The sequence below is a fragment of the Ilyonectria robusta genome, assembly GCF_021365365.1.
Source record: "Ilyonectria robusta strain PMI_751 chromosome Unknown BGZ61scaffold_7, whole genome shotgun sequence".
Taxonomy (NCBI): Eukaryota; Fungi; Ascomycota; class Sordariomycetes; order Hypocreales; family Nectriaceae; genus Ilyonectria; species Ilyonectria robusta.
The window spans coordinates 1,747,963-1,762,911 of record NW_025764441.1 but is presented as its reverse complement, the minus strand read 5'-3'; the positions used below and the strand labels follow the sequence as shown (position 1 = coordinate 1,762,911).

General features: G+C 49.9%; 7 protein-coding genes across 7 annotated transcripts; 4 read left to right on the top strand and 3 right to left on the bottom strand.

Annotated features, from left to right (window-relative positions):
* The first annotated feature begins 140 nt into the window (after positions 1-140).
* Positions 141-1,529, top strand: BGZ61DRAFT_388238 (peptidase family S58-domain-containing protein). The gene has a single exon (XM_046242779.1). It carries the CDS (start codon positions 236-238, stop codon positions 1,433-1,435), a length of 1,200 nt encoding a protein of 399 aa, XP_046106376.1. The 5' UTR covers positions 141-235; the 3' UTR covers positions 1,436-1,529.
* Positions 1,530-1,916: 387 nt separating this feature from the next.
* Positions 1,917-2,633, top strand: BGZ61DRAFT_531313 (uncharacterized protein; the record flags this gene model as incomplete). Its single annotated transcript, XM_046253687.1, has 1 exon — positions 1,917-2,633. One exon carries the CDS (start codon positions 1,917-1,919, stop codon positions 2,631-2,633), a length of 717 nt encoding a protein of 238 aa, XP_046106375.1.
* Positions 2,634-3,473: 840 nt separating this feature from the next.
* On the bottom strand, positions 3,474-5,014 carry BGZ61DRAFT_348532 (FAD binding domain-containing protein; the record flags this gene model as incomplete). The annotated part of the gene is made up of 2 exons (XM_046240068.1): positions 3,474-4,677; positions 4,749-5,014. 2 exons carry the CDS (start codon positions 5,012-5,014, stop codon positions 3,474-3,476), a joined length of 1,470 nt encoding a protein of 489 aa, XP_046106374.1.
* Positions 5,015-6,378: 1,364 nt separating this feature from the next.
* On the top strand, positions 6,379-9,346 carry BGZ61DRAFT_418132 (fungal-specific transcription factor domain-containing protein). Its single transcript, XM_046243425.1, has 5 exons — positions 6,379-6,692; positions 6,772-6,785; positions 6,850-6,990; positions 7,052-8,536; positions 8,590-9,346. The coding sequence occupies exons 1-5, from the start codon at positions 6,553-6,555 to the stop codon at positions 8,955-8,957; spliced, it is 2,148 nt and encodes a 715-aa protein (XP_046106373.1). The 5' UTR covers positions 6,379-6,552; the 3' UTR covers positions 8,958-9,346.
* On the bottom strand, positions 9,065-11,573 carry BGZ61DRAFT_476760 (uncharacterized protein; the record flags this gene model as incomplete). Its single annotated transcript, XM_046248830.1, has 8 exons — positions 9,065-9,456; positions 9,510-9,824; positions 9,879-10,084; positions 10,160-10,284; positions 10,342-10,442; positions 10,580-10,614; positions 10,728-11,013; positions 11,093-11,573. The coding sequence occupies 8 exons, from the start codon at positions 11,571-11,573 to the stop codon at positions 9,065-9,067; spliced, it is 1,941 nt and encodes a 646-aa protein (XP_046106372.1).
* A 729-nt stretch (positions 11,574-12,302) lies between these two features.
* Positions 12,303-13,255, bottom strand: BGZ61DRAFT_476759 (fumarylacetoacetate hydrolase family protein; the record flags this gene model as incomplete). The annotated part of the gene is made up of 3 exons (XM_046248829.1): positions 12,303-12,887; positions 12,961-13,038; positions 13,097-13,255. The coding sequence occupies 3 exons, from the start codon at positions 13,253-13,255 to the stop codon at positions 12,303-12,305; spliced, it is 822 nt and encodes a 273-aa protein (XP_046106371.1).
* A 381-nt stretch (positions 13,256-13,636) lies between these two features.
* On the top strand, positions 13,637-14,846 carry BGZ61DRAFT_516845 (putative metapyrocatechase; the record flags this gene model as incomplete). Its single annotated transcript, XM_046252306.1, has 3 exons — positions 13,637-14,308; positions 14,355-14,530; positions 14,598-14,846. 3 exons carry the CDS (start codon positions 13,637-13,639, stop codon positions 14,779-14,781), a joined length of 1,032 nt encoding a protein of 343 aa, XP_046106370.1. The 3' UTR covers positions 14,782-14,846.
* Between the last annotated feature and the right edge of the window lie 103 nt (positions 14,847-14,949).

Here is a 14,949-nt window from a genome sequence, read left to right as displayed (position 1 = left end):
ACTAGTCTATCAGCATGCCAACGCATTCAAATTACGCGTGCGGGGAGATCAGCATGAGTCATTCAGCAACGTAGAAGCAAATGAACATCATCTGTCCGTACTAAAACATGGAAGTAGAAGAGGGGATCCTTTAATAAGCTCACCCTTCAGCAATCTTTTTCCTAGACAAGATATATCCGTTAATCCAGTGAAGGCAATCCATTCTAGAAAGTCCGTGACGAACCCCTCTACAACAATGGCCTCATCAGCCGCAATGCCTAGAGCCCGGCTCCGTGATGTCGTCCCAGGCGTTCATCTCGGGACCTGGAAGCCTGGACCAAAGAATGGCATTACTGATGTCCCAGGCGTCCTCGCCCATACTACCACGATTCGCGGAGGCGGTGGCTCGATTAACACTGGCGTCACTACTATTCTCCCACGCAAGGAATGGTTCCACAAGGCATGCCACGCCGGCCTCTTCCGCTTTAATGGCTCTGGAGAGATGACTGGTAGCCACTGGATCGAAGAAACCGGCTTGTTGCACTCACCCATCATCATCACCAACAGCTTTTCCGTGGGTCCATGTTACACCGGCATCTACCAATACGCCATTCAAAATTACGGAAAAGGCGAGGAGGGAATCAATTGGTTCCTCCTACCCGTCGTAGCTGAGACATTCGACGGGCACCTCAATGATCTACGGCAATTCGCCGTCACGCCTAAGCACGTCGTTGAAGGCATGACAAAGGCATCGTCGGACCCGGTCCCAGAGGGGAATGTAGGCGGAGGAACAGGAATGCTGTGTCAAGGGTTCAAGGGAGGCACGGGAACCAGCAGCCGACTTGTTCCCACGGATGATGGTGATGGTGCCGGTTCCTATACCGTCGGAGTCCTCGTGCAAGCCAACTATGGGCGTATGAAGCACCTGCGAATCTCCGGCGTTCCGGTCGGCCGAATTCTTGCAGAGCAGGCTGAAAAGGATGCGGCAACAGCTGCTCAGAAGGCGGAGTATGAGGCTGCAAAGGACAGCAAAGACGGGTCCATCATCGTCATCGTCGCCACAGATGCGCCTCTGCATCCGTTGCAGCTTCAGCGACTCGCCAAGCGCGCCACAGTTGGCATCGCCCGCGTGGGAGGGTACGGCCACAACCCATCGGGCGACGTGTTTCTGGCTTTCTCTACCGGCAATGAAATCCCAGTGCAAGCCAAGACAGGACAAGGACGCTCATTCGACCCGTATAAGCCGCGTAAGCTGAACATTGATTACATCGACGACCAGGGTATCAACGGCCTCTTCGAAGCAGTAGCAGATGCCACCGAGGAGGCTATTTACAATGCGCTTTGTATGGCGGAGACGATGACGGGCAACATGGGTCGCACTGTCGAGGCGCTGCCTCTAGACAAGGTCAAGGACATCATGGCGAAATATTCCGAGGCAGATGCTTTTTTTAGTTAGTTTAGTGAGGGCAAGAGGTTGAGAGGGAAGCTCTTACACTGCATTTATTTCTCTTCTCTACAGATAGTTATTTTACAACCACTTCAAGTTCTTACCCACACGTCTCACGTGCACTATTGGATTGTAGTTGTCTTTATCGGCCGCGTCTTTTTCTGTCCATCAGCATCTTAACCGATGCAACTATTTTTCATCATTTGTCATTCCAGTCTACTGTCTGTGTTATCTAAATTCGCATCCAAGGCATGTGAGTAGGTGCGGAACCCTTAGGCCGCCCTCGACGGACGGCATTCTTCCAAACACCTCCGTTTGCCGTGGTCATCACCGCAAACCGCGCTTGTCACCGCTGTTGCCACGACAAATCCCAGGCCAGAAAGATATTTTCTGCTAGCATTCAATCTTGCTGCTCTCAAAGCACGGAATTTCACAGCTTCAACCCACAATCCAAGTTGACACTACTCGGAAATTTGCTTCAACCGTCACGATGGCTGCAGGTCTAAAGAAAGTCCCGAAAAGCGTCTTGGTGTTTGGTGCCAGCGGCCGAGTGGGTTCCCAGGTGATCCATGTTCTTCAACAAGAACAGCCTGATATACGAATGAGGCTAGTCACCACTAGTGAATCCAAGAAACCCGAGCTTGAAAAGGCATGGCAATCGTCAGAAGTCGTGATAGCTGACTTTTTTAATGAACCGTCGCTTCACGATGTTGTAAAAGACATGGAAGGTGTCTGTGTCGTTACTCCTGGTTCCGTCAATGGACAAACAGCCATGACCAACTTGGTCAAGGCCCTGAAGGAGAGTGGAAACAAACTCATTCACGTCATTCGCATGACGGCAATGTTTCCGGATTTCAACCCTCGCCGCATTCCAAAGTGGCTTGTGGACCATGGTCTTGGCTTGCCAATTCAATCGCCCATTGCCAAAAAGGTTCTCGAAGAAAGCCTTCTTCCGGTGACCTTTGCCAACACCGGGACAACTTTCATGGGAAATTTCCTCTGGATGAAGAGAAGCCTACGGGACGATCACAAGTTGATATGGCCAAGCAGAGCTGTTCCGTACATGGATATTGCGGACATTGGAGAAGTCGTTGCGCGCCTGCTGTTGTCGCCATATGAGAGACATATTGGAGTCTTCCATAACATTAATAACGGGACTGATCTTCTCCGGGTTGAAGATGTTGCCAAGGTCATGAGCCGAGTGTAGCAGATTGAAGTCACGGCCGATACCAGTAAGGAGGGCTTTTTGAACGAATACACCGGGATCAGCAAGGAGAGACGAGATTATCTATGGGAATTCTTCGAGTTTGAAAAGTGCAACCAAGTCTGTTGGTTCCTGAATGACTGTGCGGAAAGGATCTTGGGAAGGAAGCCAAAGACATTAGTACAGTGGCTGATTGAAAATAAATCTGCTATGCTTGACTAGGTAGAGTCTCATCAGATTTACGCATGTTGTTATAGGGTGACCCTGTATTACGAAACCTCTGATAGTCTGGTATCATAACCTTCGTCAGAGGGTGGTTTAAGGATTTCTGTGAGAAACGTCGTAACGTACTATCACTCAAATGAAACCGTAGACCTAGAAATCGCTGCATACTATGTCTTTGGCTTTGGTCTTAATCCTCATTCTCTTTTAGTTGAGAGTCTCCCGTATTCTCCCACGTTTTACTTAAGTACCTCTTATTTACTCGTAGTGGAAATTGGTTTTGTTTTCATTGAACTCGGTTTTTTTCGTTGCCCTGTTACAACAGTATTGCTCCCACTAGGTAGCATCAAGTGGCTTTGTTTTATGTTTGGGGTTGCTTGATCCAGCAAAATGTGTACTTATTATGGCAAACAGCTCGCCATGGCTAGAAACCATTTCGTGAAAGGTAAGCCGGAAAGTCATCTAAGAAACCGTTCAACACATCGTCGGTAGCACTAATGCTGGTACTCTGAGAGTAGGCGAGAAGTTGAATTGACTCTAGATAGCGATTTGAAGAATGAACGGATGCTAATCACTATGAATGCGTTCTGCAAAGACAACTTTCTCCGGGACTCGCACGCTTCACTTTTGGAACTCAGCCAGCTGCTTCACAGGGGTCCGTCCCATGTTTCCCACGGTTCCAGTGAACCCTGACTTTTTGACAGACTCGAGCATATAGTCTGAGGTATTCTTATCGCTTGGTTCCAGCGCATCTCGGCCAGTTGCGATTTTGAGGACTCGCTCAATGTCGTCCTCCTCTTTGTGGACGGGGGATCGCCACGCAACATGATCGTCGGGGCGGATCAAGACAGCATCTCGGCCCCAAACTCTTCTAGCATGTTGCTCCAGTGGTAAGGGCACCAGTTTAAGAGGGACCTGAAGTCGTGATGCAATGGCATCGAATTGAGCGACCCATCTCCCATCCAAGGTAAAGTCGACAAGGGTGAATCCTGGTCCAAAATGGTCAAATATGCTCGTTTTACCATCGTCGAGATAGACATGTGGCGCTCGTGCGCCTGGCCAGGTAGATGGGACATAGTCACGGTAGTTCCATTCCGGTTCTGCTTCTGTGTCATGAGCGTCTTCCACGACAATGGGGGAACCGTTGTATCTGTATCCCATCTCAACACCATGGCCTTTATTTTCACCATCATGTGAAAGAACATGCGTCTTGATGCGTTCCCAGAGAGCCGCGCCTTCGTCGGTGCTGGACGTGAGAGCTCCTGGACCGGCTTCCGCTATCCACTCGGTGTAGTCCTGGTGAACTTTGTGGTGGACGCCTGAACGTTCGATGTTGCGGATGGCTACTGGCTTGCGCTCAATCTCATACGACCGTAGTAGATGACTCCCGCCCCAGCCATTGACGACAGCTGCGAGCTTCCATCCAAGGTCGAAACTGTCGCCCACAGCAGTGTTCATGCCATATCCTCCAGTTGGGATATTTTGGTGGGCAGAGTCTCCCGCAAGGAAGACTCGGAGGCTGTCTGTAGCGTACTTTTGTGCAAAAGCAATGCTTGGGCGCCAGGAGCTGCATACAAGTACCTCGTCGACCTTGATATGAAATGGGGCGTGTGAGCCCCCTAGGACCTTGTAAATGGCCTCCTCTGGGTCTAGTGATTTCCAGTCCGTGTCGAGAGATATAGGCAAGTGAGCAGTCCAGGTATCAACTTCGTCTTGCGATATGATAACACTTCCGCTGGTGAAGAAAATGTGCCAGAATTGACCTTGTTTTTGAAGCTTCGAGAGGTCTCGAGACTTGAAATGAACGAGATACCTGGCTGCGGGTCTGAGAAGAATGTGTTAGGTTGCCTCGCGTTGGGTTGTAACATTGTGTTTGGGGGTTGTAGATCAACTCACGTAGGGCCACCAAGCAGCTCACTCTTAATATTCTTCCGTACACGGCTACCGGCTCCATCGCAGCCTGCGAGATATTGACTCCGTACTATGTGGTTCTCTCCACTCGCAGTATCAATGATGATGGACTCGACCCCACCTTCAATCTCGGTGAAGGCGTCGAATTTCCATCCAAAGTGCGAGTCGATGAGTGGCTCGGCTTGGATTTTCTTCTTGAGCCAAGCTTCGAAGATGGCCTGGCTGCAACGTTGGTAGGGCTCCCGCGGCATGGAGCCATCATTTTGTGTTTTGATTCGATCTCTCCAAGCGTTTGGTGAATCTAGGCTCTGCAATTGTAGCTTTAGCCTGGGATTTTACCTGGATTGTTTTGGACAACAATGAACTTACCCATTTCGATATCAACTCTCCACCCTCGGAAAGCCCAGAGCTAAATAAAACATCAAACGAGTAATCTTGCCCAACCCCTGCATTGAATGGTTACCGTCGGTCTTTTGACTTGCACGTTCAAACTTCTACTCACCATGATCCCTGAGTCCTTCGGCAATGCCCAACCTGTTGAAAAGCTCCATGCTTCTGCAGTTGGTAACATCCATTTTTGGCCACTTTGTCGTGTCCGTATTGCGTTCAACGAGGATGCTCCGAACGCCATTCTGAGCCAGTTGGAGGGCAAGAAGCAGCCCCGATGGGCCTGAGCCAACAATGAGAACAGGGGTGTCAAACGTCATTGCTTTTGCTAGTGCGTCGTTGGTGGCGGGGTGCATTAGAGACGATATTCGCGAGAGTAGCTGAAATGGTCGATTCTAAACTCAACACGAACCAATGGGGAAAAGAGCCAAATTCGCAATAAAATAATCAGCACTAAGATAGCAAGATAGCAAAATAGCGAAACTATAAGTGAAATGCGAGGCCCTGTGTGGGCACTCCCAGGTCCCACGCCGCTCACCGTTCACCGTGAGGACCGGGATGGCTGGCAGGACGGCATTTCGGGATGCCGTTGTTTGCCGTGCCCACCAGCAGGACACACACTGGGGTAGTCACAGCGCTAGTCTGTTAATGCACTTGACCAATACTACTCCAAGGTTGCAAAAGATGGGCCTTCAAAAGGGGGGCCTTCAACCTACCCTAGAGCCAGGTGGCGATGTGAGGACGGATGAACAACTACGGGCAATTATGAGTTGTTCCGAATTTGTAACATTCTGAAAATTAGTAATGTTATTGTAAGCTAGTTCTCTAAGTACTTGGAAGAAGACTTCGAGGTTGTAAGATGAACACATTGAATAGGTAAGCTTGTAACGTCAGCTAGTGTTGATTCTTCACAGTACAACAAGGGAAATTGCAAAAACAATACGTTTCAAGATTTGACACATTTTTGAATTGAAATGAATATGTGTAATGCCATCGAGCCTGAATCACATGGGAATATATCACACTGGCCGTGTCATTCGACTCATTTTTCCGGGGGTGTTACAGTACTACGTACTACGTAGTACGTACTTAGTACCTATGTTATGCTCACGAGATGTGATCAAACCCACACCACCATTTCTCCACAGTGGGCTAAACCAGCTTCATCTTAGCGCCCTTCGCTAAACCTGGGGAACCTTCTTCGGCATTCGGCTGAGCTCCTCCTTTTACCTTGACCTTCAAGATCGTAATCGACCCCTTCCTACAGGCAGCCCAAGCTAGAGAGGTTTGCTACGTATATTGATATTGTGACTTCTTGGATTGGAATTCACTGGCCGCCTGTGGCCTCACTCTCAACGCCTTTATCGCACCTTGGAGGCTTTGCTTCCAGCTCCCAGCTCCGATGGATCCGAACGAATCTGCGCCGATGGAGTCTGGGTGCAGTTTCTTCGAGGCCGAGTCGATACCAGAATTGGAGAAAGATCGAAGAGGCTGGCCGTGGATAATGCATAAAGGCCACCGAGCTTGCATGGAGTGTAGGAGGTATGTTCCCCTATTTATTCAATCCCGGCAGTCGGCGTGGAGTATCATCTCGCTAACTGGCCTCCTTTGATTGCGACAGAAAAAAGACAAAATGTAAGATAACCATATCGTCAGTGGATTCTAGCACCACGATACTGATCCTTTTATCCATGCCTAGGTGACATGCGACAACCCATATGTGGCCTTTGTCATAGGACCGGCGGTTCTTGCACGTTTCCCACAAAGAGGAAAACGCCCGAGTTCCGGCGTCCGTCGACGAAGGGTAACAAGAAACAGAGAATTGATCCAGACAGACTTGGTGAGATGAGACCATCTACCGATAAAAGTGTGCAAGTCTGACGGTTAATGTTTTTCGCCAGAGCGTCTTGTTGACCTTCTCGAATCTAAACTCAACGATGGCCAAGCTTTCGATAAACCATCGTCACAGGATTCTGAGCAGAGGCCCTCGAATAGTCCCCCGAATGATGCCGACCCGAATACGTCGACGTCGTTCGACTCAGCTTCAGGCATCGCGGACCAACACTCTACGGGCGACTTGGACTGTGGCGGATCGACTGGTAGGAGTCCGTCTAATATCCTCGACATTGCAGACTGCCTCGATCCTCGAAAAGCCTCGGAAACTCGCCACGAAGAAGCCTGCCGCCTCGACGTCCCGAGCGAAGTCGCGACTGAACTCATCCAAGTATACTTCGACAAGGTCCAGCCCTGGCTTCCGTTACTTCACAAGCCGCGGACCTTAGCCCGATTCATGCAAAACGACGCGTCAGGGGCCATCTGCCAGGGAAGATACTCGACCGCGGACGCGTTTTTACTCTACGGTATCTTTGCCTTGGCTGCGCGCTATTCTACCCATCAATCTTTTCAGAACATCCAAGCACCGGACCGCGGCGCGCAGTTCGCAACCAAGGCCAATCGCTGTTACACTACGCTTCGAACGGTAGAATATGGCCCAACACTGCAGTATCTTCAGGCCTGTATCCTGCTATGTAGTTACTTGCACGCTTCTGGCCCCGGGCATACGGCCTGGATCCTCACTGGTGTCTGCGTTCGGTTCGCTTACGATCTTGATCTTTGCGATGTTGATGAGCGAGAAGACCCCTGGACAGACCCGACACAGTGGACTGATCTCGAAGAACGTCGGCGAGCCTTCTGGCTTGTGTGGGAGCTGGATATCTTTGGTTCAACCATATCAAGGCGACCAAGCGCCATCAACCGCAACAGAATGGCGGTTCGCCTGCCAGTTGCAGATGCCGCCTGGTTTGCAGAAACACCCATCGAGTCTCCAGTACTTCACCCACGGCCATCAGAGGCCTGGAAGATACTCTTTGAATCCCCCAACCAAGACGAACGTGCGTGGTTTCTTCTGGCAAACTACCTCATGGCGGTCTGTTACGACACCTGTTCAAGCAAACATAGTTGCGCCCACGAGCAGGAGGAACTTGCAGGCTCCGTTACTTGTCTTTCCCTCGCGATAACGCAGCGCTTTGGCCTGGAAATCCACCCCATCCTTTTCGACGCCGAGAACTTTGCTCGGTCCAACTGGATCATCGGTATGCACTTGATGTTGACAAGTGCGCGCACCTTCATCTCGGCAACTGATGCGATGCGAAAAGCTTCTGTATTGATAAACACACGAGAAATTTCCCGCATCATCTTGCACTGGCACCCGGAATATGTCGCTTTAAGCCATCCTTTTTTTGCCTGTACTTTGCTGCCAACCTGGATGAATCCTCCACACGAAGCGCTTCTCCCGTCTACTGAAAGTTCAAATCCGCATCAAGACATGTTAAATTTGATCTTGGCTCGGTATGGCTCGGTCTGGAGACTAGGGTCATTACTCCTTGGTGCGAACATTAGATTCTCTCATTCGATGAACCATTTGCTGACGTACGTCTAGACGTGGCTGCGATGTTGAGTCGTCACCCTGAGATCTCGGACCAAGAGCTTCTAGTTGCAAAGTACTTTGCTATATACTTCCCGAATCCCCTTATGGCAAAGGCTTCTGCGACGGCTTGCACGAACGTTCAGACTCTACAATCCGCGAATCTGCGTGGCACAACCACAACGGGCGGCGAACTGCCTGAGCAGATTTTCCACTTGCATGGACTGGCCACAAATCTCCAGAAAGAAGATCAACTGAACGACGTTGTGAGCACAGGTCAATCGGGAGAAGATTCATTTGACCTGATGGACGATTGGAGCTCACGGCTTCAACTTGATTACTTGTGCGACGATAATCAACATTTTAACTACTTGCAGCTTTGAACTGAGTCGAGATGGAATTAAGAGAGGACAGAATTGTGTATTGAGTAAAGCAGGCGAGCTGATATGGGCCTCTCTGCGTGTAATATCAAATCTACCTATCGGGATACTCACAGCTTGGCCTCGCCGGTCGAAGAGGGAAGGTCTGCGAACTTTGTATACTCTGCTAGACATTCCGGGTTGGCAACCGAGTCAATATTTGCTACCTTCGATTTGCACACAATGGCCTTGACGACCATTTCGATGTTCTTGCCGTTGGACGTGCAGGGGATGTCGTTGACTCGAAAGATGTGTGCAGGGACATGCCTGGGGCTGAGTTGCTCTCTGATAGCCTCTCGGACGTCCTCGCGAACCTGGTCGAAATTTGAAGTCTTGGTCTTCAAGAATAGGAGGACTTGCTCGTCGCTTTCGCCTGGACGACGCTGCCCTACCGCAATGCTATCCTCAACTTCGGCGAATTGATCCATTACGCCGTAGATCTCGGCGCTTCCGAAACGTATGCCTATGTTGTGATTTTAGTACTGGTCACATGCTTTCAGTGAGATAGAGACCAACCTCCAGGATTAAGAACCCCGTCGCTGCGCCCGAGGATTACATATCCTCCCGTGACTGGGTTTCTCTGTGCGAAGTCGCCGTGGCACCAAACGCCCGGGAACTTGTCGAAGTAAGCATTGTAGTACTTTTCTAGTCCCCCATCCCCATAAAAGGTGACGGGCATGCTGAAGAATGGTGTGGTGATGACTAGGTCGCCCTTCTCGCCGGCCTGGTCAACGTTGCGGCCTTGCAAATCCCACACTTCAACTTTCATGCCTAGTTGAGGGGACGCAAGCTCCCCGTCGTGAATTACGGAGAGGCAGTTGCCACTGATAACTATGAGGAGAGTCAGCCAGCGTCCATGATGCCGGTCGGCTAGGATATACTTACTCCCACCGACGAGATCAGTACCTCCCGAACCACTAAACAGGCCCACGCGATGGGGGAAGATGCCTCTGAACCAACGAGAAATTTCCGACGACAAAGGCGACCCTGCTGAAACGACAAGGCGGAGGTTATCAAGAGCTTCTGACCTTGTAAAGCCGGATTGCTTCAGGGCGGTCAACAACTTGGGGCTGGTCCCCCAATGCGTTACTCTAGCCGTTTGGTCAGTGTTAGCGAAGTTGATGCTCCTTGACCATCTGTGACTTCTTCGTGGGATAAAACTTTACCCTTGCTCCTCTAAAAGCCGAATTTGGAATGCTGCATTTGGATATAGCGGGCTCCCATCGTACAGAACAATCCGGGCACCAACGCTGAGGGACCCTACCAAGTAATTCCACATCATCCACCCTGTCTGGTGGAGAGTTAGTACATGGTGGGGCGAACAGCTTTGGTTGAACTGTGGGCTTACTGTTGTGTATTGGTAATATGTTGAATCACCGTCCATGTTGCAGCTGAGGATGAACTCCTTCTTTTGTTGTAGAAGAGCACCACCACCTGAGTGGCAAATGCCTGGTGGATAAGTCGTCAGCACGTAATGTTGAGCTTCCAGAAGGGTAAAGGTACACGTACACTTTGGTATTCCCGTTGTACCAGATCTGGATGGAAGTTAACTCTGTTCTTGCTTGACCCCAACTTGGATAGCGTACGAGTAGAGAATGTAAACGGGATGGTCAAATGGCACCTGTTCGAATACAAGTGGAGAGGGCTGAACGTCGAGAAACTGTCCAAGCGTGATACTGTGCACTCGGCATTTAGATTTGAACCCCAAATGCTGAAACAACGTGTCGAACGTACCAGCCATTGTCAGGTAATACAGAACCTGTGACGACGACGACCTTGGTCAACTCTGGAACTTGTTTTCTCAGCTGAGTTACTGCCGTGGTCATCTTCTGTCGCAAGACGCGCCGTTTTCCCGCGTACAGCACTTCTGTGTCGACAAACATGATCTTCGGTCGAATCTGAGCGTATCTGCTCACAATGCCTGCTGCTCCCATATCTGGAGCCGTCGAAGAGAAAATTGCCCCAATGGATGCTGCAGCGAGAAGGACAACCACGGCCTCTATAGAGTTCGACAATACAGCTACAATCGTGTCATTCTTGGTCAGCAAGGTGGGCTTCGTGGGGAATGAGAGTTGAAGTAGTGAGCCAATATTACTCACCAGCAACGCGGTCACCCTTTCTCAAACCGGCTGCCTTCAAAGCGGTTGTGTATAATGCTACCTGGGTGTGTAGTTGAACCCAGGTCAAGTGACGCCAGTGTGTCCCAGCCTCGCGGCAAGCAGACACGGCGACACGGTCCGGATGTACTTTCAAACCAACGCACAGTATATTCTCTGCGAAATTGATTCGTGCACCAGGGAACCATTCGGGGCGAGGCCACATGTTTCTAATCCCGTTGGCAACCTTTTCTGGAGCAGCGCTGTAAACCATGCCGCAAAAGACCCAGACTGACTTGCAAAAGTCGTCAAGGTTCTCGACGGACCACTTATGGATATCGTCATACGTCTCTAGATTGAGAGTGTATTCTCGGTTAACGTGCCGTCTGAAAGTATCCAGGCGAGTAGCCTCAGGATATGGGTGCTTCCAGGCACCAACTGTCGCGAGTTGCGTTGGAGAGGAATTCATCGTTATTTTCGTCATCTTCGCGGGTACGATGGGATTGACTTGTTGGAATAGACAGGCTCTTTCAAATACGACGTATTGCTTAACAAATGTAGATGAGCAAAGGCAAGAATTGTCAATTTTGCCGGTCGCACCGGGGGAAGTAGATGTAGTCTGCGAGGTGAATAACGTGCTCTAAGCTCGTCTCGGAGTTCGGACAGCGGAGTTTGGCCGAGGCTGCACAAAAGAAATAAAAAGTCAATAGATACCAAAATGGTCTAAGCCGTATGTAGTTTCGCCTACTTCTTCGCCTCAGTCCCTCTGCAATTTCCGGTCGTGGCACCGAGGACGGTAATCACCAAATGGCCGTGATTGACCGTCCCCGCTCTGCCAAACGTGGAGAAACCCACCACAATCTCCAAGTCGCCTCGTATTTTCGTATGTTCAATTCTCCATGGGGCGAATGCCTAAGGTTGGTGTCACTATCGGACAACCAATAGGCCACTGTACCAAAGTGATCTTCTTCAGTGCGGTGTTTTTTATCAGCCTCTATCTGACAGTTACAGAAACCACATGACGGAAGTGGAGGTAGAATATTACCTGGCGCAGCGCTGTTGATTGATATTTTTCTTCAATTTTTCTACATATTAACTTATTTCTCGAGTACTTGGAAATACAACCAATTCGGGATGAGCCCCATGTAGTTATATGTGCTGTGTTTGTATTCTCTATAAAGTAGTGTCATCGAGATCAAATAATGTTCAACATCTAAGAGTCGAAGACCATGCGGTTCGAAATCTTCCCAAGTCCCTCTACGTCAACCTCGACGACATCCCCGTCTTGGAGGAATGTACCGCTGAAGAATCCAACACCGGATGGGGTCCCCATCATAATTACAGTCCCTCGACGTAGTGTGGTTCCCCGAGATAGATGCGCGATGATCTGCTGTACCGACCAGATCATGTCACTCGTCGCCGTCTCCTGCACAACCTTTCCGTTCACTGTTGTCTTGTAATGGAGATTCTGCGGATCGGGCACCAGAGTAGGAGACCAAATGGCTGGCCCAATAGGTGCAAAGCCATCGAACGACTTGGCATAGCAGAACTGCCCACCTGAAGCGGATGGAAGCTGAAAGTTCCTCGCCGACACGTCATTTCCCGCCGTGTATCCCAAAACATAGCCCAGTGCCTCTTTCTCCGAAACATTCTTCGCATCACGACCAATGATGACGCAGAGCTCGCCCTCATAATCTAACTGAACTTGGGCATCAGGGTGCGCGTGAACATCATCAAATGGACCGGCAAGGGAGTCACTAGGCTTCGTAAAGATGACGGGGTAAGTCGGGACTTGTAGCTGGAGGATTGCATCATCTTAGCTCAGAATCTTGGATAAGTTTGGTAGTGGCGTCTCAGGGTTGATTACACACATTTGCCTCGGTCGCATGTTTTCTGTAATTCAGTCCCACGCAAACAATGATCGGGGTATGCTCGAGCGGAGCGAGAAGCTGGCAGACAATGATCAGTGCACTATCCCAAGCTTGTACCCTTTCAGAAAGTTCAAACCTTGGAAACCGTTATGGTCTGGCCAGTCGAAATCAAGCCGTCCCAGGGATTACCAGAAAGTATCGAGACTTTGTGGCCCTGAGTATCATTAAACTCGACGAGGTCGCCATAATGCGCCTTGCCCTTCTCCTGGAAGCGAACAAGCTGTTTGAAACTCATGATGATGAATAATAGGAAGCCGAGAGTGAACGGAAAGGGCTGGAGATTATTCCAAAGAAGCTTACTCCTTTCCGTAAAAGAAGCATGTCCTTAATACAACAATAACGGCCGATGAGTCCCCGCGCCGGCACGCCCGGATAGTGGACAGTGGATACCGGCGTAAACGGCAAGGCCGGTATTAGGCCGGACGGTAATAGGATGGATTACCGATTAAAGCTAAAGTAATTGATAGAAGCTTATCTACGTAGGTACGGTCATTTCAACAATTGAATTTGATTTACTGGTATTTTCAATCCAATTCCGCATTTCAAAGCTTGATTAGATTCTCTACAGTCAGATTCTACAACCCTTCACTTCAGTATCTGATACCCTCCACGCACAATGGCAACATCCCCGAAGATTAAGGTCGTTCGCCTTGCTTTTGTGCACTACCAACACTCCCAGTTGGAAACTGCCGCCCAGTTTCTCGAGGACTTTGGCCTCGTTGAAGTGTCTCGAGAAGGCAGTCGTATCTATTTTAGTGGATTCGGGGCCGACCCGTACATCTACGTCGCCGAACAGGCCCCAGGCCCTCGTCGCGCTTTTCTTGGAGGGACCTGGGCCGTGGAGTCGGAGAATGACCTCCAAATCGCTGCAGCCCACCCAGATGCGTCAAAGATTGAAGATATGACAGGGCCCGGTGGGGGTAAGACAGTGAGCCTCACCGATCCAAATGGTTATCGTGTCAGCTTCATCTATGGCCAGAAGTTGCGTGAGGATTCTAGCGTCGAGGTGACAGATCGAATCATCGGTGGCGAGCAGCCAGTACTCAATCTGGCAGCCGAGAAACCGAGACAAGGGAAGTTCCGCAGATTTAATTACGGGCCAAGTCCAGTTCATAAACTGGGCCACTACGGGTACCTTGTTCCGCAAAGCATGTATCAGGCCACGCTTCTGTGGTATACGAGTCTTATGAACCTGGTACCCACCGATGCCGTGTTCGACCCAAAGACGGGAGAAGACACGAGTTGCTTCATGCACATTGATCTTGGGATGACTTACACTGATCATCACGTAAGTGTCTCCCGTAGTTGAGAGGCCCCTGCTCACAGTGACACAGAGTTTCTTCCTGGCCGCGAACCCGACTGGCAAGCCGGCATTTGTGCACCATTCTAGCTTTGAAGTCAATGACATGGATACACAAGCCCTCGGCCACAAATGGCTAGTTGAAAAAGGATACACCAACTGCTGGGGTATTGGTAGACATGTTTTGGGTAGCCAGATCTTTGACTACTGGTGAGTGATGTTTCCTGCTACCGCAACAGATTGAATACCACGCTAATAAATGGTTGTTTTGTACTAGGTTTGACACCACGGGCAATATTCTCGAGCACTATTCTGATGGAGACTTGGTCAACAAAATGACACCCTTTACGCGGTCAGCAGAGGCGCCGGACTCGCTGTACATCTGGGGTCCTAATATTCCACTCGGCTTTGTGACGGGAAATGCTGCAGATGCGGGAAAAGAGGCTCCTGTTCCGCAGTGAGTTTCGCAGGACAAGGTGATCATTTGGCCAGGCTGGCGATGTTCAAGCAAGCTGCTGATCCCCATCTACTCTGTAAATGATGATTTTGGAACGGAAAAATATTTCAAATATTTTTCTGGAGTGGAACAGTCGGTTTCTTTTCCATTGGGTGACTGTTTTGCTATTGTG